General features: G+C 43.7%; 1 protein-coding gene across 2 annotated transcripts in view; it reads left to right on the top strand.

Annotated features, from left to right (window-relative positions):
- Nucleotides 1-23682, top strand: part of LOC147210691 (acid-sensing ion channel 1-like) — a 39233-nt gene that overhangs the window by 822 nt on the left and 14729 nt on the right. For both annotated transcript variants that reach the window (XR_015101323.1, XM_086114888.1), the window contains exon 2: nucleotides 3670-3865. Coding sequence is in view for 1 of the 2 variants with exons in the window: in XM_086114888.1 (XP_085971014.1) it covers nucleotides 3670-3865 (196 nt within the window). In the remaining variant the exon portion in view is untranslated. The remainder of the gene's footprint in view (nucleotides 1-3669; nucleotides 3866-23682) is intronic.

The raw sequence follows: 23682 nt of genomic DNA, 5'->3' as shown, positions 1-23682 counted from the left end.
GGATCAGGGGTCACCAACCTTTTCTAAAGGAAGGGCTACTTCTGTTACGTTTCGGACAAGCCGAATTAAGTTTGGATCCCAAAGTGTAGACGTCATAAAGGTCTCCGTAGCAAAAATATGTTTTAATACAAAAATCGCACAGACAAAGAGGTAACATAAAGTGCTGGTCAAAACAAGGACCAGGAGGCTTCTGATTAGTGCGAAGGGTTACCAGTTTGATTAGCACTTCAAAAATGACAAATTAGTTAAAATTACGTTCAATTAAGATATCCTTTATTTGTCCTGCAATGGGGAAATTTACAGTCATTTTTTTGTTATTATTAGGGCTGGGTGGGGTTCTCTACCACATCAGGTTCATAATAGTAAGAATAAGAAGAAAAAGAAGTCAGCGTGGGATCGGTTCCCACTCAGTGATAGTGTAAGTGGGTGTGAATGGTTGTTCGTCTCTATCTGTGCTCTGCGACTGATTGGCGACTGGTAAAGGGTGTAATCTGCCTTTCACCTGAAGTCAGCTGGGATAGTCTCCAGCACTCTCGCCTGCGACCCTGTTCAGGATAAATGGTATTGAAAATGGGTGGATGGATAACAACAACAGCAATAAATAATAATAATAACAATAACAATAACTATTCTTATTATTATTATTATTATTATTATTATTATAAAGCGGCACAATTTTTAACTGGTTGGTATGTTCACCTCACAGTACAGAGGTCATATGTTCGATTCCTGGGCCTGGCCTTCCCCTGTGGGGTTTGCATGTTTTTCCCATGCCTGCGTGGATTTTCTCCGGGTACTTCGGTTTCATCCCACATTCCAAAAACATGCATGGCAGGTTAACTCTGGACTCTAAATTGTCCCTTGGTGGGACTGTGCATGCGAATGGTCGTCCGTCTCTGTGTGCCCTGCAATTGGCTGGCAACTAGTTCAGGGTGTACCCCGCCTACTACCCGAAGACGGATAGGATGGACTCCAGCATGCTCGCGAGAATAAGCGGATCAGAAAATGGATGGATGGATGGCGTTCATGTGAATACGCTGATCACATTTATGCCTTCTCACAACAATTAGGAAACAGTTAAAGGCCAATATGCACAACTTCCCTTCTATAAATATCTACCATTGTTTACACTGTCATATGATCACATAGACAACCTTCCTAGAAAATCACAATGATCCACGGACTACTCATATGGTCCCACGATGGTGACGCTTGACCCACCGCATCATACACTTGTGTTACGTTGACAATGTTCTTACCATTTTTTGAAGCGACTGAGCTGAAGAAGACTTATAATGTATAAATAATGACTTTCCAATATGCGTTGATCAATTCTTGTTTCTCAGATATTGCTTTTCGATTGATTGCCTAAATATTAGACAGTGCTTGTTTTTGGCTTTGGATTTCACCGGTGAAAACTGCGTTTGCTGTTCAGCAAACATCCAGACCAGAGGAGCAGTTTGTGGGAGAAAATCAAACCATTTTGAAGCTGCAAGAAGAGGGGAAAATCAATCGAAGCGATTGCGCAAACATTGGGCGTAGCCAATAGAACAATTCGGACTGACCTGAAAAAGAGAGAAACCTCGGTGACCTCTTGACCTCACAATGGTCTTCTGCTTCAGCAGCTCCAAGAGTGTCTTCCCAGAATAGCGGATGATGTTGAAGCTCTGGGGGGGGTCTTAATGCTTATCTTTTCTTCCTTTTTCAGCGTAATGGCCTGATGTCCTTTTGGTGTACAGCACAGCATTAAATTCCATGTAAACGTAAAGTGAGCCACCACCGGTTTTCACTGATGAAGGTGAAATACATTAGCAAGAGATGTAGCTCGGAGCGTCAGGTGACGTCAGCCACTAATGAGCTGTCGCTGCGGAGATGTTCACAGTGTGGTAGCTGCGCATTCAACTTCTATCTGCAATCTTTGAAGATCTGGACGTGGCTCGCCATCACACATTTCCTGGTAGAATAAAATATTTGTCACGGCTAAAAAGCAAAGCTGATGCGAGCTCATTATCCCGCTAATTGAGACAACTCAAAAGCAGATGCAAACAAAGTCATCTGCTCTTTGGCAAGTCCGTCAGAATGTCACGTTTGGACAAAAGAGCACAGTGAAGGTCTGCGGCTGATGCATTTGCAGCTATTCGACCCCCCTTGGATACATGGCGGCGTAGTCGGAAATTTATGAGCTCCATTTGATGAAAGGAAACTTCCTGAGGCTAAGCATAATGCCAAGAGTGATGTGGGATATTTGGCTCCCTCGCTCACTTCCGAGCTGGCATTCAACACGGGACAATGGCGCCCGCTGCCTTGCACAAGACAAATATCAAAGACATTCCACTGAATGCCAAATTCTTGAATCAATACTGTGATATGTGTGACTTATTGTGATTAGTTCCAAAATATATCAAAGGCCGACATCTATGATGCCTTTTTTCAGTGTAGGTGAACAGAAAAAAAAGCCTAAAACACTGTGAAGTACAGTAATCCCTCGTTTATCGCGGTTAATGGGGACCAAAACCACCCGCGATAAACGAAAATCAAAGTAGCGACCAATTAACATATACAGGTAAAAAAAAAAAAATTGAATAAAAATTTAAGTCGGCAAAAAGTCCGCAAACAGTCCGTGAGAACCTGCAAAACAACAGCGAGTCACATAGAGCAACATATACACAGTACTGTACTCCATGTATATGATTTTTTTTAATGAATATGTTTGAAAAAACCGCAATGCACCGAATCCGCGATAAACGAACCGCGAAATAGCGAGGGATCACTGTACTTCACATTGCATCCATCATTGGAGAGCAACAAAAAGCAGCAATTTCTTTGAAAATATCAGGTTGTAAAATGGCGAGTAGTCTGAGAAAACAGAAAATGTCCATATTTGTTTTTCATTTAATTTTTTTGCCATATCACAGTCGTTCTGACATCAATGCAATGCGCTACTGTGTATTGTGCACGTGTGGCTGATTTCTCTCTTACTTTTGTCTTCTCATATACCATCCGCATGACCAAACTCAATTTCGGGATCTTTTTTATCAAGTCACCAAGAACTTAAATGGATCAATTATGCACAGTTCCAGTCAAAAGTTTGGAAACACCTTCAAATTCACAAAGTCTCAACCACATGAAAAGGTCAAGAAGTTTAAGCTTGAACTCTGTGAAGTGAAAGTCATTCCAGATGATTCCAGGTGATAAGGCATTACATCCACATCATAAAGCTGGTTGAGGAACCACCAAGATTACCAGGGCAAAAGATGCCTACTTTTGGCAAGGATCTAAATTATAAAATGTTCTGTTCGGATTATAATAATAACAATAATAATATTCTTCTTAATGTTGATGACTTAAATATGAATCTACAATTCAGGAAATGTTCAAAGAATGAAAAAAAACCCTAAACTTTCGATTGATATTGTAGAAGAAATGAGCTTGGCAAATTTCCAGCAATGTTTTTTTTTCTTGAGCTGCTCGACAACTGCATGGGGAGCAAGAGAACAATATGAAGTGTACAAAAAAAAAATTCTAACCAGAGGAAATTGCAGTACTTGAATAAAAGACTGCCTTTTTGTTTTTCCTTACTGCTACCTTGGCTGAATTTACGTGGCTGATGTATGAGCAGGCTAAATGGCATCATTCGGATTTGCATCTCTAAAAGCGTGTCTCTTCTAGGTACGAGATCCGAGATGTGCATCTTGTGGAGGAGAGCGTTTTGGAGAGTCTGAGGGTCAAATCTGACTTCCATAACTTCAAACCGCGACCTTTCAACATGCTGGAATTCTACGACCGGACCGGCCACGACATCCACGACATGCTGCTCTCTTGCCACTTCCACGGCAGCGAGTGCAGAGCTGACGACTTCAAAGTGGTACGTTTGGACATGATGAAACCCCCAATTGTGATGATCTTCTTGGTTGCTTCTGAGAGTGAAAAAAACGTTCTTTTCACTGCGACGGGAGCAATGAAAATCAGTTAGGCATCTCACAATTTGCAGCAGTTAAGTTCAAAAAATGCATTCGACTATTTCCGTCCATCCATCTCCTGATCCACTTACCCTCACAAGGGTCAAGGGCGTGCTGGAGCCTGGATGGATGGATGCAACCATTTGATTAAATAAAATTCAACCAAAATATTTTGTTCAGTGTACACATCCAAATGGTGAGCATTCTGGAGTAGACACTGAAAAAAAAAGTACCGGTACTTCATTTTCGGTTACACATAATTAAAGTCCCTTTCCCTTTTTATCCTTGCCATTGATCAAACGACATACTAATAACACATTTTAATCATGAGCAACCGCAGTACTATTGAAGTATCATTTTTATTTCTTTCATGGTATTCAATTAAAACGGATTTGAATAATAGAAATCCGACAGCCTGCGAGGCATGAAAGTTGGATTGATGGCATCGATCTAGAAATACTGTAGTCGGATTCGATGTTGGCCGCCTGACCTTTGTGTTGAGTGAAGATCCCGCTTCTTTCATGGCAAGTGCGTTGATGTTTGCAATGATTCTGCTGCACTTTGTCACGGCTACAACAAATACATTTACCAAAGTACATTTGCGGGAAGATAACATTCAGAGTACTTGTAAGTCTTGTTGATCTGATGTTGCCTTTTTGCTGCTGAGTTGACTTGGCCCCCGACGGTCTTGTGCAAATGTTTACACCTGTCTTTTTCATCTTTTCTGTGTTTGGCTCCTCCGCTTGATAGTGGATAATTAAGCAGTTGTGGAGAGTAGACGAATACACTGCGCATGTGACTGAAGAGAGAAATGCCAACGCTAGAGTGAAACTACAGGACGAAATGGCAACAATAGAATCAGAATCAGAATCAGAATCAGAATCATCTTTATTGGCCAAGTATGTAGAACACACAAGGAATTTGTCTCCGGTATAACACGCTGCATTAGTATCATCGTAAACAACAAATCATTGAACCATTTTAGAGTAACCAGTAGCAGTATTTGTAGTACAAGAAGAGTGACTACGTCAGTGACTGTTTAAGGAGTTAATGGCTAGAGGGAAGAAGCTGTTTAAGTGTCTACTGGATTTGGTGCGCATGGATCTGTAGCGTCTGCCTGAGGGGAGTAGCTGGAAAAGGTGGTGGGCAGGGTGCGGGGGATCCAGGAGGATTTTCCGTGCCCTTGTCTTGATTCTTGCAGTGTGCAAGTCCTCAAGAGTGGGTAGGGCGGTGCCAACGATTTTTTCCGCCGTCCTAACTGTCCGTTGAAGTCGGATTTTGTCCTTTTTTGTGGCGGCCCCAAACCAAACCGTGATGGAAGAACACAGGATTGATTCGATGACTGCCGTGTAGAACTGTCGTAGCACCTCCTGTGGCAGGCCATGCTTCCTCAGCAGCCTCAGAAAGTACATCCTCTGCCGGGCCCTTTTCAGGATGGAGATGGTGTTGACTTCCCACTTCATGTCCTGGGAGACTGTGATTCCCAGGAACTTGAAGGTCTCGACGGTTGACACGGGGCAGTTGGATAATGTGAGGGGCAACTGTGGAGAAGAATGTTTCCTGAAGTCCACGATCATCTCTACAGTCTTGAGCGTGTTCAGCCCGAGGTTGTGTCGGCTGCACCAGAGCTCCAGCTGCTCCACTTGTTGGCGGTACGCAGACTCGCCGCCGTCTTTGATGAGACCGATGACCGTGGTGTCGTCTGTGAACTTTATGAGTTTGACAGCCGGAAAAGCAAAGCTGCCCTGCTTTTTGCACATTATTTAGAGATCGCTCAAAATAAACAAAGAACAATTGTTGTTTGTTTGTTTGTCTCAACAGTCTTTGTGGAAATCCGGCATCTGTGAGGGTGGAAAAAGGTGGTCGAGCCACTGAGCTCAAGCTTGACAGATGGTTGTTGTTTTGGAACAGTGACACACAACATCTCCTCTTGGACTGATCACGGAAGTGTTTGAGTGAGTGGATGAACATTCACTTCAGAAATGAAGTCAAGGGTGAAATTGGTGGCTTTTAATTGGTGTTTCAATAATTCATGAATTTTCTTTGCAAGTTTTTTTTTCTCCCCTCCTAATTATACTATTGATACAACTGGGGAATGATGTTTCACCATTTGTTTGTTCCTTTATTTGCTACGAGCACGACTCAAAAACTACTTTTGGCCATACGGTATTTGAAAAGCAAAAAAGCTGTTAGGTATGAGAATGTTTTTTGAATATTTCTCATGTAAAGTTATAGGGGCATATTTTCATAGACGGGCCCCATGTGCTTGGCATAAAAACTGGCTTTGTGCCATGGCAAGTCTACTTTACCATATTTGGGATGTTGTTGTGTCTCACTGGGCGATCTGGCAGACAGAGCTGGCATGTCCCGAGAAATTGGACTGAACTCAGCAAAAAAACATGAGCATTTTCATTTTCATGCCAGGGCAAATCTAGTTTGGATGTTTGTGAATTTGGTAGATCACGCTACGCCTCGCTAGGCGTTCCAGTCTATTTAACTGCACACCCCCAGCGCATCTGGCAATTTGTTGATCAAAGGTAGACTGCAATTTAGACTAGCCTTTTGAAAGATGGTTTTTGGTGGATTTTGGTGAATTGAAAAGAGTCGCAGGCTTCTGACCTCCACGGACATGTGTGGTTCATGCCATTGTTAATGCCCTTTTTTTTTTCCAAGATGGCGCCCGAGTAGGCAGCCGTCGGCAAGTGCTCTTCAAGAGCCTTGCTTTTTTTGATGTTTTTTGTTGTTCTTGTCTTTTGCTTTGTCACATGGTGTTTGTTGTTTCGTCGTGTGGACCTGATATGGACTGTTTTCAGTGATTTTTGGCCACGACATTCGTCAAAGGAGAAGAATTTGTGCTTGGTGGTTGCGCCTTCTTGGCAGCACGCCTGTGCCAGCACTGATTTTGAGGGAGGAATGTCGGCGCCATTTGACTGTCGGTGCTGGACAGCCCCGGGGCGCTTGTGTTTTTTGCTCCATTTTGTTCAGTGGAGATGTCGGTGCTGTTGGACAGTCTGCGTTGGTGCTGCTGGATGGATGGCTGAGGATGAGGAGAGAGGAGCGTCTGCACGGAGTGCAAAAGTGTATTTGGAACTGAAAGTCGCTGCTTGAAATTGAAGCGGATTTACATGGGACAGGGGAAGTGAACCAATCTCTTTTTTTCATCAATGGATGCTACAGCTTCTTCTTCATCTTAGCTTGTAGCCGACGTGTGTACATTATCTGTGCTGTATGTTCCACATACAGTACATTTGATAATAAAGTTTATCCAATCCAATCCAATCCAATTCTGAGCATGACGTCTCTGATCCACTGGTGAAAGAACACTTTGATTCGCTCCTCTTTCATCTATACCTGCTTCAGACAACAACACGTGTGAGGGAAAAGTGGTTAGGACTGCACGACTGTCCGTGTTTTATGTTATGTGTTGTGTTTATTATTTTACTTTATGTTAACTGTTTTGTTCAGTGCTTTGTTACAACTGCAGCTGTTGTGAAAGCACTATATAAATCAGGATGTATTGTATTGTATCGTATTTCGGTCTGACAACGGCTTGGGACAATCCCTCTGAATCATTGCAGAAGCCAACACATTAAACAAATTCATACCATTATCATTTCAAGATATATTTTACTAGCACCCCACTGGCCGCAAGGCGCTCTCCATTTGCTCAGGTCACATGCGCAACCGACTACATCATCCGCAAGGGGAGATCTTGCAATTTACCTGCCATGCACGGACCCGAGCGAATCAGTGTGTCTTGACCTCGATTTTAAAGTGAATGAGAGGACCCGCTTTATTAGGCACGGTTTGTTTTTGTTTTATTAATTATTATTTTTTAAACACCAGGTACCCTTAATGACGCAACTTAACCATAGTTTTTTAAATGTGGTCTTGGGACCAGTGGTGACTCTGCATTAGGCCACTGGCCGGGAAGCAAACCTATACCAGCTCCATGAAAGGCAACATTATATTGACCCCTTAGCAGCTACATCATGTGATCACATGAGTGCACCATGAGAAACTGCAAAAGTTAATGATTGCCGAATCGAAGTGGATGGAAAACAGAGCGATTTAGTGACTGGGTAGGATATTTTTGCCCATCTTGCCATGACATTCACCACTTCAACTGCTTCCTGCTGTGTTCACCCTTTTAATCAAATCGCTGACTTTGCTGGAATTCACAACGCACGACCTTTATCATTATGTTATCAATGCCGTATCACCTTACACTGGAGCTGATTTAAAAGCTTGTAACAGTCTGGACACTTTTTTTTTTTTTTTTGTCACTGGCTGGGTCCCTGGGATGAGATGCTATGCTCACACCGGAGGGGTACATGAAATCTTCTGTGTAAAACTTGCTTATGATGCTAACCGAGTTATTTATTTATTTATTTATTTTTAATGGAATTTTATTTTTAAACATTCTGTCCCATGTTCGCGCCCGGCAACATGTTTTTTTTAACGATTATGAGTGAAATATATGAATAATGACCGAGGAACCGTGTAAAAAAATGATCGGTGCATACTTTGAGGGCTGCCAGTCCTTTCGGTTGTTCACTGTTATCCAACGCCATCTTTAATCTTCATCAGCAGGTACGTTATAAAAAGTTAATTTTCATTTACACCCTTGTCTATTAGTACATCCGATCGCACAGCAAGATTTGACCATTTCGCCTATATAGATAAATGCAGGACTATGTGCTTGCTTGCTTTACTGGAGTTTCAACGTTTTCAGCACATGCAAATAGTTCTTTTGCACCCCGTATTAAGGCGGAGGGGGTGTTCCTACGAAGACTGTGATGTAACACGCAAAAGGTGAATACCGCTCTACTCAAAAGCAGTGATGAAACCATGAATTTGATCCAGACAGCAGGTGTAAGGTTGGAGTTGTGGCACTGCTGCGTTTCCTCCTGCCTTTGTGCTCTGGCTGACTGGTCACAAGTCTTGAAACATGAAGGCTCATTAACCTTTTCTTTTCATTTGAGTCAAATTCATAATTCATGTGAAAAACATGAACGTACACGAGCAGCCTGGCTCGTGTGATAAAGCCATTCGAGTGGTCTTTGAAGAGAGCGCTGCTCTGCAGGAAATTCCATCTGTCCGCGGCGCAGAGGGAGAGGAGAGGTGCTTCCCCCTGGAGCCGTTTGGGGCTTTAATTTCATTCCAACTCCCTTTGTTGCCTAAATCTGCGCAGAGTTCTCGAGCATGTGCTCCCTGTCAAGACGGCTTTGATGCAATGCATTGGTAATCTGTTCATTGTTGTGTTTGCATAGTGCTTGATGAATGAAGAAAGAGAAATATCCCAACAGACTTTTCTTTGTGCATAGATAGATCAAAAGGAGGGGGCTGATAAGACATTTTGAAACATTTGCATCAAGAATGCTGAGTCCGAGATAGGTGGTCGACTTGCATGTTAATTCAAGTCAGCGCTTCCACCTTGAAGGCAGAACCCAAGTCAAGTACAGTATGTAGTCCAAGTTTCAATTTCTGTCCCCCACCCAGCTGACTGACATGAAGCAGCATGGCTGCAGTTCCCACTCGGTGATGGCACAGTTCAAATGGTTGTTTACTACTGTACAAAATGGATGAGCTGCCTGATTTTGGATAAAATGTCAATCTCAACTCCAAGTCGATAGTCTGTCAACTTTTGCCTTTGTTTGTACTGCCAGCCCCAAATCCATTTTTTTTAAACATGAATAAACACAAAGTTACTTGAGCTGAGGATCGAAATTAGCCCAGAAAAAAAGGCCTGTAGTTCTTCAAAGCAAGCAATCGTTTGTGGTTTTCATCTGCATATTTTGCTATTAAGTTGATTTTTTGGGATATTTTGGAGGATGTAGTTCGCCAGACAAAGCCATCTGGCTCCCCTTGCGACTCTCTTCCCCCGCACTTCTTTCAGGAGGTTCTCCCGAGTGTTGGCGCATCAGTCTTGGATATCATCAACAGCAGCCTCTCTTCTGGTGTAGTTCCCCAACAGTTTAAACATGCTGTGGTCCAACCCTTGATCAAGAAAGCTGGCCTTGATCCAGATGTGCTGTCAAGTTTCAGGCCCATTTCCAAGCTGCCTTTCATTTCCAAAATTCTGGAAAAAGTCGTGCACATGCAGTTGAAAATTTTCTTGGATGAACATAACATCTTGGAGGTCTTCCAGTCAGGTTTCAAGACGATGCATAGCACGGAGTCAGCCCTGTTACGCGTTTCTAATGACATCCTCCTGGCAAATGACTCTGGAGACCACGTGTGTCTAGTTTTATTGGACTTAACTGCAGCATTTGATACAGTGGATCACAGTATTCTGCTGTCTCGTTTGCAGCACTTGGTGGGCATTGGCGGCAGTGCTCTTGAGTGGTTTAGGTCCTATTTAGCTGACAGAACCTTCTGTGTCAGCCTTGGCTGCTCTGAGTCACGCACTGCGCCCCTGTCATGTGGTGTTCCACAGGGCTCAATTCTGGGGCCTCTGCTGTTCTCGCTGTATCTGCTCCCATTGGGTTCCATCTTAAGGAAACATGGTATTCCCTTCCACTGCTATGCAGATGACTGCCAGATCTATGTCCCACTGAGCAAGAAAGACGCCTTCTCATTAAGGCCACTCCTATCCTGTCTGGAAGAAATCAAAACCTGGATGGCACAAAATTTCTTGAGATTCAATGAAAAGAAGACAGAGGTGATATTGTTTGGTCCCAGTGGCCCTTGTACATTCCATCCTGTAGACTTGGGCCCCCTGTCTCCTTATCTTAAGTCAACAGTCTCAAACTTGGGCCTTAAACTGGACAGTGATTTCAAACTCGATCGGCAAATTGGTGCCGTTGTTAAATCCAGCTTCTTTCACCTTAGACAGCTGGCCAAAATAAAACCTCTCCTCTCACATGAACACTTTGAGACAGTAATTCATGCCTCTGTCACATCCCGGCTCGATTACTGCAATGCCCTTTACTTTGGAGTCAGCCAGTCCTCCATTAAGCGCCTTCAGCTGGTCCAGAATGCCGCCGCTCGCCTCTTGACTGGTACTCGTAAGAGGGAGCACATAACTCCTACTCTGGCATCCCTTCACTGGCTCCCCATTCATTTTAGAGTTATTTTCAAGATCCTCTTATTTGTTTTCAAATCTCTGAATAATCTCGCGCCACCTTACCTCTCTGAGCTCATCCGCCCCTACACACCTGCCCGGCGCCTCAGGTCTGTGGACCAGACTTTATTAGAAGTACCAAGAACTAAACTGAGGCTCAGAGGGGATCGAGCCTTTTCTGTTGCTGGTCCCTCTCTCTGGAATGACCTCCCACTAAACATTCGGCAAGCCTCCTCGCTGCCCATCTTCAAAACCCTCCTCAAAACTCACTTGTATTCTTTGGCATTCGACTCAGCATGACTTAGATTTGTTCTTGGTTTTACTGTTTGGTGCTTTCTACCGCCTTTATTACCGATTTGTCTTACTGTTTATTGTGCATGTTAAATTGCTCCATGTACAGCACTTTGTATGCAGCGATGGCTGTTTGAAAGTGCTCTATAAATACTGTTGACTTGACTTGACTTGACTTGATGAAACTGAGTTGTTTTTCTTGCCAAAGAAATGAACAATTATGTTTCTTTTTTTTTTAATCATTAAGATGATCTTTTGCATTGACAGAGACATTACTGGCAGCCTCTTTTTTTTTTTAAATTGCCAGTGTACTCGCAGCATAATTCTGAAGCTGTCGCTTTTGAAAACTGGTTGCTCCCCACTGATAGTTTTTCCCTGGCTCCGTTTATATTTATAAAGACCATCTTTCCAGTTTGTTTTTGCAATTGTGATTCTGCTGGAATTGCTTTCAGTAATAATGTCAGTAGCGTATGCTACAAGACAGGTTGCTGTTTTCCCATTAGACTCTTGAGCTGCACCGGCATGAGGTCAATCCAATGGAGCCTTGCCACAAAGGCCAAATGCTGTTTGCCGCAAAATAGTCAGCCGCGATGAAAAATGCATTCTTTGCGGATGAAATCAAACCAAAGGTTTTATTTCAGCGCCGTGATGGTTTTGTACACACTCAGTGTGTCGCGCAAGTCTGGCTTTCAGTTTGAGTGCTCTCAAGCTCCAAGTGTTTGGCCCCAGTCGGAATCATCTTCAAGCGTTTTCCGGCCATTTCTGCCATTGCTTGGAGCACGAAATGAACCGCAGTCCTTTGAGAGCGTGGGGGCGCAACCATAACACACATGCTTTTATTTCCTCAAGATTTGATGGCTTGAAGGGACAGTTGGCGTGCAGCCCACCAGCAGCACTGCCCGGCGGCTTGCGGGTCAGCACAGCTGCGTTTCCTGGCCCCTGAACATGCGAGCACATCTCGGACGTTTTTTTTTTTTTTTTTTTTAAATCCTCATTCTGTCCCCTCGTGCCCTCTCCCATCTTCAGTCGTGTTCTGCATTCCTACTTGGGCTAAAGCCCTGTGCAGCGAATCCCTCACATCAGCCCCCATGGGCATGACAATCCTCATTATGTTTTCATGTCAGGCTCTTGACTCCCTTCTCTCCCTTCTCTCTCCCTCACTCGCTCCCATGCCCTTCTCTTTGTTCTCCGCGCTATTGCGACGTCCCCTTTTTTCAATTAGGAGTTAAGGGCTTTGCAGACTAGAAAAATTATTCTGAATTAATCCATCCATCCGTCTGTCCTTTTTCGGGACCGCTTAGCCTGTTCAGGGTCGTGGGGAGACGGAGCCCTTCCCGGCGGACGAAACCTTAGACAGTTCGAAAGCCAGTCCCAGAGACACACGACTCTCCCTGCACCGAAATCCCACCCATTTACCACTACACCATCAGTAACTTTACTCTTAAAAAAGATATGAGGCAGCAAATCTTTCAAACGGCCTAGTAAATGTTCCCAGCGTGCTCTTTGGTGATTAAACAAACAAACGCATGTGGCGGATTAAAGTCATATTTGGCCGCCTGCTGAACTATTTATGCTGACCACCAAGAAAGAGTCATCTTCGGCTGAAGCAACCGCATTTCCTAAATCAGCAGGTGAGGAGTATACTCGGGGCTCATAAAGGAAACTCATTGTATGCGCAAAAGTCGTCCGTCAGCAGCGGGACTATCATACGCCGCAGAGGTTTAAATTTGACTTCACCAAGCGTATTTTAAAACAGCAACTCAGTCAAGGTTTCATTGATTTCTTTGTGCCTGTTAATTAAATAAATACCTGTCTTCAAGTGTTCTTGGTGTGCTGTCAGTGTAAAGTTAAAAGACGTGAAACAGTGAGATGAATGTCAGGAGACTAGATGGCATGGAGTTTGGAGTGACTGCCCTTGTGAAGTAACTGGACTGCTCAAGATTTGGGCCTTAGTCCATTGAGTCTTTGGAGGTGACTTGTGGCAGCAGTAACATTTTTTTTCACAAATTATTTGTTTTCAAACAATATTCAAAGGGGAAATTCAAACCCTTTGTCACCTGACACAAGATTTCCAAGTGCAAAGTGTGAATCGGCCTTTGCTGCCATAACGCAATAGTTTGTCCCACGGCGGAAAAAAAATGGAACGATGAAATGACAAAATAAAGGATCTCAGGCCTCCTAGTTCTTGTTGAGCAATATGAGTATGTCAACATGAACCCTTGTTGTCACGTTTGCGAGGTGGTAGTGGACCCCAGAAAGCAGGCAAGAGGGAGGAGCAGGGTGTACTTGAAGAATTGTATTAAAACACAGAGAAAACTAAATCCGAAACAAACAAAGTCCTGAAAACAAAAATAATCCAAAGTAGCTAACAAAACCATGGCTGAAGCAAAAAACTATCAATAACATAAACATGACAGGGACATGGCAGACAAACATGACAGTACCAAACAAACAGCAACAATGACCCAACACCGAGTGTTCGTGCCGGGAGTCCTTCTAAACAAACAAACTAATTACATAACGACCAACAGGTATGCAGCTGCAGGGAGAACCCTACAGTGCCACCTGTTGGTCACAAACAGAATCATGACACTTGTGACACTCACTTCAGCAAAAGTAAGTACAAATAGCCTTCTTTCAGAAGCCGTTTTAGCCGGTGTCCTAACTGCGCTGGCATGAATGAAATCACTCTATTCAATTTCCACCAAGAGATGGGAGACTCTCTCTCGCTCTCTGAGTGTTGTGAGGTCCTCATTCGATTCCACGATCGACACAATTAATGGCGCTTGAAATAAAAAATTAAAAAAACAACAACAACAACAACAAAACCCCCACCCCAAAAAACTGCTTTCTGTTGCCTTCGATTCTGGGAGGATTCTCGGCTGCCAAGCGCCTTCTATCGACCAACCCAAAAAAGATGATCAGCCATGCAGCTTCTCCATGACTCTAGCTGGTTTCTAGATGCTGCTCTGCCCAATCTGGTGTGGGGTGGGGGTGCTTCTTTTTTTTTGAAAGGCATTTTGGAGCGAGCGATGCTGAAAATAGCTCAAGTGGTCTGCATTGCTCTGCCCATGGTTTATTTATTTTGAGGTTTAGTGCCGGTGACTGTGCAGGTCAGGGCTCTGTGTTTGCTGGCAAGAGGCTTCAGTGACACGCTGACTGCGGGAGAGCTGGACGACGCCACGATCCCAGCGAGTCACCTCACCTTAAAATCAGCTCGAGAGTTCCCGATGACATAGCGGCAGGATGATGCCGTGTGGCCAACCTGATGAGCTTTTCCTGATTACACCCACTGAGTGTAATCAAGGTCACCGCGTCGGTCTGAATTGCAATCATGCCAGGCTGGGTTTCACTATTTCACTCAGTGCGAATGAGAGATCACTTTAATGACATGCAGTAACAAGCCACCATCTAACAGAGTGGAAGGAATGAAGCTTTGTAACGGGAGAGAGAAAGAACATCGTTGGGGTTAAAAAAAAAAAAAAAAAAAAGGGCTCTCCAGTTAGCTGCGCAGGCACGCATGCTGTTTTACTTCTGTTTGGACAAACAAACTTGGGATCACTGTTACAAATCCTCCCCATGTGGAAAGGTGGCCTGGATTTTATCAGGGGAGCCCGCTGCAGGAACAGGGGAAGAAGCCATTAACGTCAGAGAAAGCTGAAGACCAAATGTAGGGAAGGGAAAGAAAGAAAGAGGCTGGATTTAGCTGCAGGCGCGTTATCCAGAGCGAAAATATAATTAGGATTTGAATGGGAGGAGAAAGCAGCGCGCGACTAGGACAAAAACGGCTCTCTGCATGTTCATCTGACTGTGGTATCATGAAGCCTTGATTTTATTTATGCAGGAAGGTGCATCCCCAAACCCAAGGTTACATGAAATGTCAACGGGAGCGCTACGGCCAAAGTCGGTGAGGTTAAGATCACTTGGCAAGAGCGCCGCCTGCCTGTAAAAGTGCACACATGGAACCAAAGTCACGCGGATGAAGCGTCACATTAGCCAGTGGCATCCACAACAACAACAGCAGCCTCGCCAGAGATTATCTGACACACTGATTAGTATTTCCTCGATGTGCCCTTTCACTTTTCTACCAGCCTCGGCCTGGCATTTCCTCTGCAATTATTGACTAACCACTGTTAGTCTGGCTTGGCCTGCAGCCTGACTTTGGCCCACTGTTATTTTGAATCTCGTCTCTGGGGAAATTTCAGACATGCCTAGGAAAATAAAGTGGCAGAAGCCATAGTTCACCGGTGGAAAGATGTGTCTTTGAATCCGTGTGTGTGTGAGTGCAAGCGCCTGTGTGTCCGCCTGTGTGTGTGTGTGGGTGTGTGTGGGTGTGTGAGTGCGTGTGTGTGTGGGTGTGTGGGTGTGTGTGTGGGGGGGGGGTGTGCGTGTGTGTGTGTGTGTGGGTGAGATGCACGGGTAGTCGCACTTTAGCCAACGATTTTCATTGTGTTATTTCATGCACAGAATCACAATGCAGGGCTGGACACATGGGACACATTTTCATGCTGTTAAAAATAAAAAGGGATCAGACAGAGATATTAGTAGACACGTGGCAACAAAAATTTGTTACCTTTTTCTCAATGGTTCAATTTAAATGGCATTTATCGTCTTTCCTTGGTGGCAACATGCTACAACTACGTACGTGCACAGTCCAATCTGTAAATGCCGAAAACTACAGCCACTGCCATGTGTGGCGCAGAAAGGCCGGTTTATGGAGTATTTGTGATCTCCATATGGGAAAATGATTCTGTTCACTTTAGAGAAATGCAGTCCTTTCTATCCGCGCCGACTACATACTTACAGTAAACACAGTAAACAATGGCTCTCTTTGCGCATAACGATGGGAAATGAAAGCCATTATTCATGCCGCTTTGCAGCTACGCGAGGCGAAATCGGAAGTGCCGCTTCATGAGCGCTGTTCTGACTGCCACCCAGAGGAGAGGACATCAGTCACGTTTAGCAGGCAGGCGACCACGTTTGTAGCAGCGGCAGGTCGAACTGGCTTTGCTGTCACTGTATACTCACTGCTGGTCATCGCCTCTCAGCATCTCTGAAAAGTGCAGCGGAGACGAAGGCGGACCCGAGACCAGGTCGTATTTTCCTGCCTACCCCCTTTTTTAAGGTAGCAGAATCCTGCTTATTATGCAGCTCCAGTCTTCGTCTCCTGTGCCACTTCTCCGCTTCAATTACACCCCTGTGCTTGAGTAAGGGAGAATGGCATGACACTCTGTCAAGAGAAACTAAAAAGGAAGGTTGAAGGAAATGCGCGTCACATACCTTAGACGCCCTCATGTTGTCGTTTTTCTTCTGACCTTTCTGATGACTCAGTACCGATGACTATTTTTATTTTTTACGTTTCCAAGAAGCTATTCACTTCCAAGGTGAGTCAAAATGAAAAAGGAGCAATGCTACTGAATACTATTCAGCTGTGACCAATCTTCTTCACTACTGCGGGCCAACAGGGACAAAATATCAGTGCAGACACATTACAGGCTAAAAAGTTTAGGGGGTGAATTTGAAAGCAAACACACACATCAAGAGATGGATGCTGATGCTAAGTCAGTGTGTCCAAATGCTTGAATTTAAATTTAGAGCAGAGGAAGCGGTTGCAAAGGTTCAAACAGGGAGGGAGCTGAGTGATGGCAGTCTTGGTGGAGTGCAAGATTATTGAGCGGCAGGACGCACAGAGACATCCAGCTCCCACTCTGCTTGGGGGGTGCCAAATCGGGCGCATCAAGAACACAACGTCAACAAAAATCAATTGCTATTCAGGAGTGTACAAATGGTCATCAAGAACTCAACCGCAACCAAAGTTCAGGAGTTCAGATTCATAGTCAAATCAAGTGAACTTCTTCAAGGAAATGCGAAATGCGTTCCCTGCTACGAACTCTCATTGAGAGAAATTATGCGGTGTGGCAAAAGGTTAATTGCAATATGAATAACTCGAGACAGTAACCTGCTCGGTAGTGTATTTAGCAATCACGGCGTTTGCCCTTATACTTTGAAATGACTTTCTCCTCATCCTTGTTGCCTGGCAGCGGGGGAGCGATTGGGCTCACCCAAGTGCGCCTTTTCAAAGTTATCGCCGCCATGTGTTGTCACCCGAGACACCTCATTAATGCCAGTGTTGTTTTAATTATACATTGATGGAAACGCGATGAGTAACGTTTGAGTGGCATTCACTGTGCAGACCATTAGCATTAAAAGACACACAAATGAGGAGAATCATGCAATGATACGCTCCATCCTTCTATAAAAAGCGCTTGCTTTCTCAACAGCTGTGCCCAATTCACAATTTCTTTGCCATGGTATTAAGTGAGTTTATTTATAAAAAGTACAACAGGAATCGCTACCAAAATTCTCTGGCGGACTGGGTTTGGCCCCCTGAGGCACTTGTTTCACACATGATTTGGACTCGGCATGTTTTGAGAGCTTTTTCCTGAGCCTTTTAAGGAAGCCAGTCGGTTAGGACATGCTTTCTAAATGTTGCGACAACGTAGATGTGATTGTTAGCCTGAATACATGCCTCATATGCTTCTGCGACACACCGAACGCACACTCTGGCTGTGCGTCCTTTAAAGCTGTGCCTGAGAGTCACACTTCTTCTCTCAAGTATGTTTCTGTCTGGTTACGCTTCGTTTTGTTTCCTCATGTGCCCTTTTTGTCACCACCAGTTCTCGTCATCCGTGTCCCTTGTGTTGAACCAATCGGCTCCCACAACCCTTTGTGTCTTGTCCAGGTGTTTCTCGTTGTCTCGCCACTTTGCTTGTATTTCGTTCCCTGAGTTCTGTCAGTCTTGGTTGGGTCATTGTGAGTATATGTGTGCTCCTGTCATGTTTTGTTTCCTGTCATAGTTTTGCTTGTTACTTTGGTTCATTGTGATTTCCAGGCATTTGTTTGAGTACTTCGACTGAGTGTTTTTCCATTGTACTCTTGTCTGTATTTTTGTTAAATACATTTTGGTCAATCCACCACGTTTTGACCCTTGGCTCTTGCCTGCTTTTTGGTGTCCTACAACTACCATCATGCAAAATGTGACAAAGTACTTACTCGTTCCTTTTTTTATTTTATTTTTTTACTAGTATCATTAATGACTGGTACCGTTTGAAAACATCTATTGGATGAGGAGGAGTCCATTTATTTATTTGTTTGTCACACACTCTAGGCTCTGCTTCCGCATGTAGATGCAAGTAGCCGGCCACGGCACATTCGCCGCCAAACAACACGGAAAGCAGACAGCCAAATGGTGCCCAGAACACACACACTGGCCTGGCGAGATCCTGTCCATCACTGTAACAAAAGCCGAGCTAGTTATTGGGCCAGCAGAATAAGGGCTGGTGAAGTTGGCTCATTTGCATGAGAGAGGTCAGCCCCGAAAGCGCCTTCATTTCCACATGACATGTAACTATCGTTTTTGATTCTTGCAGTATATATGGATGAAAACATCATGTACTGAACATATGCTATGAAAGTCTCCTTTCAAACATATTCCATTCTGTCTGCCTCAAAGCTACATTGGCCAAAAAGATGACCACAGAGTACAGATGGTCGATCTTTGCAAGGAACTGATTGAGAAAATGTTCCATCATTCTGTAGCTTCGAGAGAAAAGCTCCAACAAGGGGGAGTCACGCGAGACGAGCTGCAACACGGGCTCACAGCCAGAGTGGAAAATGCTTCGAGCAAAGCAAAGAGACGAAGAGCAAAACTTACAAATAAATAAATAGAAATTTGAAAAGAAAATTGACAGGGTGGACAACTGATTCCGACAGGGAGCAGAAACAAAATAGAGAAAGTGTCCTCACATCAAGCAAAAGACGTTAATTCACAAAGAAACAAAGAAAGACACTCCGAGGGACTGCAAGAAAACTGATAAAGGTGACCCAAGATTCAGCGGGAAGTTGCACCTGGGCCTCTTTTACACGCCACACGAGTCATCTTGCCCCGCGGCTTGTTGCCATACTAATTAATTCATCAATTTGCATTAATGGCCATTCAGATGCCATCTCTTCTCTATCAGTATGTGAATGTTTGGAAGAGTTTCTATTAAAGCTCGGAGGACATGATTAGTGTGTTGCCAGCAAATTTGATGTTTATTAGCTGTGTCAGTTTAGGTGATATGAGGACTTTCTGTATTATGGGATTTCGTGCATACACTTACTTTACACACTGACCTGCTTTCATCAGCTGAGAAAAGTAGAATGTTGTTAGGATTCAGCGCATTAATAAGGGTTCGTTTTCCTGTTAGAGTAAAGGCATCACAGCGCTTTTACTTACTTAGAGTATTATGCAGACTGCTATACTCACCAGATGCCTACTTTTTCGACGTACCTATATTTTGTAATATGACTCCACAAATTCCACAGAAGAGGGCCTCAGAAATGATTGGCAAACACGCTATTTCAGGAGACAACCATGTTGCCTGGTGTCAACTCCAACAAAATGGGAACCCCTCCCCCACCACACACACAGGATTTCATGATTTGCGCTAAATTTCCTAGAGCACCCATCAGTGGGAAATGGGGGGGGTGGGGGGGATCTCAACAATCCCTGGCATCACTATCAGCATGGAAATCTCTCCAAAGGAGATCAAACTAGAGATGCGGTTGTACCCGGCCATCGCTCCACCGATTCGCCTCGTAGGGAACAAAATGACATTTGAAAGGCAGCCCTGCTTTCATATTGCGCCAGAAAGATCTACTGTGTGAAACCAGTCCCGCCTCAACCCACGCAGAGCTAAACTGTTTTAGTACCGCCGCTCGGGTGATGAATCATAAAGGTCTGCCCAAAATACACCTAAGAGTCCTCTCTTGCTCAACTAGGCCTACACTCTGTGAGAGTGTTGCATGCGGCAAGTTCAGAGTGAGTACATTTCAAAGTTTGGCACACATCATTTGCCACACGCAGATGCACAAGTTGCCCTTGTGCATCTGTGCAAGTTGTGTTTATTTTTATTTATTTATTTTTTTAGTTCTGTGACATGCTACCATATGTCCATGTTTTCATCTTGCCATTGCGCAATCTGTGGGTGACATATTCATATGGCTTTCTTATAGAAGGCGCTCTTCATAATGAAGGCTGATTGTTATACTGGACAACACACAAAGTTACCACGACGTTGTCCACGATGTGTTCAATAAATCAGATTTGAGCTCATTTATTTTGTTGTTCTACTTCTTCCTTTCATAACTTTGCTGCTGTGAATCTGGAATTTCTCCATTGCGAGACTAATAAAGGTTTTCTTATCTTATCTTATTCAGTCTTTGCACTTCAAAGACGACTCTGAGAAAGTAATGACCGTAAATTGATGTCATTTCATGATGTGGTTGAAGTAGCTATTGTTTAAAGTCAGGGTAAATTATGGGAAGAGCTTACTCTTACTCACTCCCTTCATTCTTAGAGCTCCCGAGTTCAAGTCAAGTATGAGCTGATATGGTCGGTGGCTGCTAGTCGGCTTTGGCCAATTCATTTTCTCATTCTGCATTCTCTTGATTATACCCTTTGTATTGTAAGACGTGCACGAGAAATAATCCTCACCCACACATACGCATTTGAATTGAATTTCAATTGAAATAGAGTGGAGCCGTTGAGGTCAAAGACAATCCTTTCTTAGATGCCACAGTCTGCATCTAAGTTGTTCAGTCTTGGAAAAAATGACATCATCTTTTCATTATGGATCAAAATGAAATCAAACATTCTGTTTGCAGTTGCAGAAATCGGTAGACTGATAGCGTGAAGAAAACTGGCGATGCGCGTGTTTGTGGGTGTCAGCAACAGAATTTGCAGGCGAATTGAATTTGTCGCTTGCCTAAGGTGCAGGCAGTGTTGGTTCCGTTTCCATTCAGACCGTTCAAATGTGAGGGTGTCTGTCGACTGACTGGCAAGCAGCCCAGGAATCGTCTCCTCTGGCATAGTAGGTTGACTGGAGAGAAAGTCGGCAGTGGCTATTATTCCTTTTTGTTCCAGTTATGCAGGTTCTGACATTTTTGGGGGGCGTTGGCCCCATGAGCAGTGGTACTGTATATTCACAATATAATCGACTTGAAGTTGAAGTGATTATTTCATATTCAGCATCTTTATACTGTACAATTGCATTCATGTCACTGTTTTTTTTCTTTCCATAAAAACAGCAGTCCTTCAAACATTTTTGTGCCAATGACTGTTTTCACATATTTTGAAGAATATGATTCGATCACAAGTCCGATTTTGTTTTTCCACTACATATTCACTTACTCAAGAAATGATTTGGTGTGCTACTTTTTAGTTGTACACGAGTCCTATTTTTTTCCAAGTACCGGTAACAGCATGATCGCTTGAGTACCATTTTGGGCTACTCGACCCACCTGTGGTTCTAAACAATACAAAACAACGTTCAAAGGTTTGCAGTTGATAAGGTCAATCTATTGGCATGGAATCCACCATGGCATTCCAACACATGAAAGGTTAAGAGAGAGATTTGCTGTCTAAACCTCTCCATCACCCTTGAGAAAATCATATTTAATCCTAGTTAACCCCCACTGTCTGCCACCGAGAATGTTGTCAGACATAATAAGGAGATGTCTTGCCTCCGTGACTGGCCCCAAGGCTGTTTATCCCTCCATGTTTACTCAGCTGTCCCTGACAGGGGGTCGCTGCACAGTGGAAGTGCAGCAACAAGGGCCGTTGCTGTGCCTGCGTCTGCCTGCCTGGCATTTTCTTCACAGCGGAGCTGGCGCATGAACTTTGTAAACACGCCTGTTTAGCACGAATGGACATGCAGGAGATTAGTGGGTGGGGAGTGAAACATGCACAGCAAAAGACCAGCAAGTTGAGGCATCCAACGGGAAGCGGAAAGACTTGGGGGGGATGTGGGGGGGGGGGTGACACTGTGACATATTTTCATTCTGCGCCAACTTCTGAAACTGACATACACCAAAAACAATTAATCTGATTTATGGTTGTAAATGGCCAGTCTTGGTAATGTAAATTACGCGCATGGCCACGTGAGATTTGGTATCATCACATAATCTTCTCAGGATAGATGCTTATTGGATTGAATGGAGTCAGAGCGACAAGTAGGGGACAAACGGCACAAGGGCATTATTCTGCGCAACTACGACATTTCACAGCATTTACTGTTTCATGAGAGAATGAGAGTCAGCAACACTCTGTTCAATTATGATCATCGTGAAAAGGACTCAAATTGGCCGATATAGTCAGATGACCGATGAATCGACCTCATAGTCATTGTTAATTTTACCGTACTTGTTATCATTTACACATTCAGTCGTAACGTTCATGCTTTGTTTTTTTTTCCCCCCATTAAGTGCTCCGAAAGGCACTTTGGATATTTACTTTTAAAAATATGAAATACAGCCATTGATTTGATTTCTGGATCAGTCATACAGTGTGTGGCCTCTGTGAGGAATGTCTTGATGTAAAATACGCCAGAAAATAATTTGAACTGTAGGTAACAGGATGTTGGTCAGCTTGACAACAAATGTATGACTGCTATAAATTACATTTGGTAGGGAGACCTGGCATGGGGAAAAACACTCTTTACAGCATCGTTAAATGTGTTTTAAATTAAGATAAGATAAGATAACCATTATTTGTCCCACACTGGGGAAATTTGCCATTTAAAAAAATAATTAAGACATAAAAAAGCTGTTGCATTTGTCTTTTATGCTGATTACAACTATCTGATCTGATTGCTAAATTGCAGTCTGTTTTTTCCAGCACATCAATTTGCTTTCTCCACAGTTTCACTCCAGATGAACAAAATTCCACTGATTGGCTGTAGTAAGACTGTGGCATGAAGAGCAGATTATGATTGGACTCATCTCGCTGCTTGGCAACTTGTTTGTGCCGTCACAATCAAGACAGTGTGGTGAGAGGTGTGTGCAGCTTCCAAATAGAGCAGTGCTATCCGTATCTGTAAACATAAAGCTAGCATAGTAGGAATTAAGAGGATTAGTGCTGGCTTGTCTCTTCTATTAACCACGGACATACCGTTGTAAATTGTTCTACATTTTATGCTGTTTTTGTTTGTTTTCAAAGCTTGTAGCGATTCCATCAGAGTGATTCATTGACATACAAACACATGTATTTATTTATTTTAATGAAAGCAGGGATCCTAGCTCCAAAACTTGACGCGACATAGAAAAACTGAGGTCAGTTTTGCATTCCACACTTCTAAAATCAGTTTAAACCAGCTGTCAGATCTCGTGTGTCCCTCGGTGAAATTTGCCGTGCACAACCTCCAAAGTCCCTTACGTGAATTCATTTCTCTCTGATGCTTTCATGGCATCATCCTGCACTACTTCAAACATCATTCTAATTTATTGCATTTCTCACGGGCCAGATGGTTTGTAGTGTTGAAAGCG

Source organism: Hippocampus guttulatus, chromosome 1 (genome assembly GCF_054856545.1).
Source record: "Hippocampus guttulatus isolate MCC_2025c chromosome 1, RoL_Hgut_1.0, whole genome shotgun sequence".
Taxonomy (NCBI): Eukaryota; Metazoa; Chordata; class Actinopteri; order Syngnathiformes; family Syngnathidae; genus Hippocampus; species Hippocampus guttulatus.
The sequence above is the reverse complement of the archived record's forward strand: the minus strand, read 5'-3'. Positions and strand labels throughout refer to the sequence as shown.